This window comes from Gouania willdenowi, chromosome 22 (genome assembly GCF_900634775.1).
Source record: "Gouania willdenowi chromosome 22, fGouWil2.1, whole genome shotgun sequence".
Classification (NCBI taxonomy): Eukaryota; Metazoa; Chordata; class Actinopteri; order Blenniiformes; family Gobiesocidae; genus Gouania; species Gouania willdenowi.
Window position 1 is genome coordinate 2,216,849 of NC_041065.1, and position 2,950 is coordinate 2,219,798.

At 40.7% G+C, this 2,950-nt stretch overlaps 1 protein-coding gene across 1 annotated transcript; it reads left to right on the top strand.

Annotated features, from left to right (window-relative positions):
• Positions 1–206: 206 nt before the first annotated feature.
• On the top strand, positions 207–1,454 carry LOC114456263 (mesothelin-like protein). Its single transcript, XM_028437911.1, has 4 exons — positions 207–335; positions 448–638; positions 1,195–1,286; positions 1,381–1,454. Exons 2-4 carry the CDS (start codon positions 499–501, stop codon positions 1,452–1,454), a joined length of 306 nt encoding a protein of 101 aa, XP_028293712.1. The 5' UTR covers positions 207–335; positions 448–498.
• The last annotated feature ends 1,496 nt before the right edge of the window (positions 1,455–2,950 follow it).

The following is a 2,950-nucleotide window of genomic DNA, read 5'->3' on the forward strand; positions in this document are numbered from 1 at the left end:
TTTTTCTCTCCTCCAACTCTTCAGCTGCTGTGCATGTACAACCTTCTCAGTGGGAATCTATCTCAGAGCTTCACAGATTATCCTGCAGACATGCTTCTGTTTCTTCAAGTGAGAACTTCTTTTTTTTACCAAGTACTTTTTTACAACTTTTCTTTCTTTTGTTTTACCGACTATCCAATCACCTAATGCCGTATTTTTAACTCTACAGTAACAGCAACATCGAGAAAGACAACTGTGTGTCCTACTTCTCTGCCCTGAGTGTAGCAGACTTCTCTGTGGCCTCGCAAACTTTACAAAGAGGCTCAATCCTCTTCAGTGAAGCCTTATCCTGCTTGGTGAGCTCCACAACATTTGGGTTTATGATTACACAATATTAATGTATAAAACATGTTAACATATTTCTGCTGGAATGTTTTACGCCGTCCTTTTTTTCTCTATAACATTTAGGAAAAAACTGACTTCAACTTGAGTCGTAGCAATGTTGAGGTCCTGGGAAACATGGCCTGTACTTTAAATGCATCGTACATAGAGAATGCAGATCCACTCATTTTGGAGAAGCTCAAAGTGTGCAGTAGCTTGGATGACAGCCAGGTGGCGGCAATGGAAACACTGTTACTGTCTGGGAAAACACAATACGGGTAAAAGAATGAAATCCTCTTGAGCAGACATGGGCAACTGGCGGCCCCCGGGGGCACATGAATGAATGAATGAATGAATGAAAGTTTATGCAGCCCTCCATCTAAATGCACAAAATTCTTTCAGCGTCACACAAAATGACAAATAAAAATACACAAAACAGAAATATACAAAAATGAAAGAAAAAAGATACAAAACGACAACAAAAATACACAAATCCTTTGTTGTTCCCTGTGTTAATGCTCAGATTGGTCAGTATTATAAATGCTGACATTAATGTTGATCATGTGACCCTCAGATCAGATACAATTACCGTACATTTTTGTGACCTTGTAAATACCAATGACAGGGACTTTTTAGGGATTCTGTGTTAAATCACTGGCTTGTTTTAAGAGGCTGGATCATTAGTTTGAAGGGTTAGATAAATGAGATGATGACAACCATCGGACACCAAAATATACACGATCAACACATTTTAAAAACATCTAAAGTCTAAAAACATTCCAAACTAAACCGTTTGGTTGAACAAAACGTTGTTTCTTTCTTTTTGTTTTTTAGAAATATCACAACATGGACAAAGGAAACACTGGCGGACCTTGGGATCCTGCCTTTGTATTTCACCAGAAAACATATGGAGCAGGTTAACATTTGTAAGTGTTCAGAGTGACTTTTGAATAAACTCTGTCTGTTTCGTTTAGTCATGAAGCCCAGTGTTTCATTCTTTTTATAATTCCTATATTTTAGACGGTGAAAAGAAGGTTCTTCAAGGTCTTCTTTCCCAGTCTGAGGACAAACGGGACAAGCCCCCAAGACTTTAAAGCCTCTTTGTTCAGATCAGCACAATAAGAGTTAAACGTGGAGCAGGTGAGTGATTTTTAAACATTTTTATTCCTCCACCAACTAGTAGGAAATATCACAATCTGCTCTGTAATCATGTCACCTGTGTGAGGTGATAATCAGTATGTAAAGCTGTACACTGCTATCAGCTGCTTGTTACTGCCAGAAAAAACCAGTGTGTGCAAATCACTAATGTAATGTGTATGTAGTTTAACTCTCATCTTCTTTTATTAACTTCATCAGGCTGCACTGTGGGTAATATCACCCAGGTGACAGTGAACGACGGCTCCTTTCCTTTTGGTTACGATTCAACACAGTTTGACCTTTGCCTGGACATCCCAGCTCTGAAGGAAAACCTGAACTCCATCTGCAAGGCTGTGTATGATGAGGGTTTCCAGAGGATCATTCTGCAAGAAACTCAACCAGGTGTGTGGCCTGGGGGCTCTGTGCAGCTCCACTGCATGTTTCTGACTCTCATTAATACTTTCAAACACAGCTATCCAGATGTGAAGGTGGGCGAGCTTTAGAAAATTGGATGATGAAGAATGATGAAGCCATCATTGACACAAACGCACTTACGTCACATTTGAAACACAAACTACAGGCAGCTCTTGCAAATGTTTACAAAAGGACCCATATTATACTGCTTTTCACACCATTTCACATCAAGTCCAACAAAATATAATTCAAAGTGTTTTGGCCCAAACACATCAGTCGTCCAAAATTGCTGCAGTCTAAAAAGTATCTCTCAGGAGCTCCCCTTAGAACAGGCTGTTTCTGGGTTTACTTCTGGGTATGCAAATAAGCTGTGCCTGACCACGCCCACTTCATTTCTCGCTCTGGCAGAGGGGCGTTCAAACATCTTATATTGAATATCTCCTGATATTATTTGCTCTTGCGTGTTAATGGACACAGCATTAGCAGCAGTAACTGAGTAGTGTTAGCTTATGTGCTAATGCTACACAGACACTTTAACAAATACCAGGTAATCATGCTCGATAGGCTAATGCATTAGAAGACACATAAATTATATGAATTTACATCTTCCACTTTTGTGCTTTAGTCATGAAGTGTTGGTACGCCCTCGTGATTTATCCTTTAGTCTTGAGCTCAGTAGGAGGAGCTATTCCCCTTTTGATCTCTCATCCAAAGGTGCGCTGCTACCTCCTATGTGTCACCTATTATTTTGCTATCTGGCTCACAGGCTGGGGGTACCCCCGCCTTTCCCGACACGCAGGGATGATCCGTTTAGCCCTGGTAGTTGATGGTTTTATCTCACCATCTCAACATTATCAATAATCCACACATGTTCTGTGTTAGTATGTGGAGCTGTGAGCTGCTGGATACTTCACAATATCACTCTGTAGCACCATAATCTCACTCGTTCCTGCTTCTCCTCCCCAGCTAATGGTAGCATCAGTGGCTAATCTCTCATCTAAAGATGTACTGCTGCCATCTTCAGGGCACAGTTGGTCAC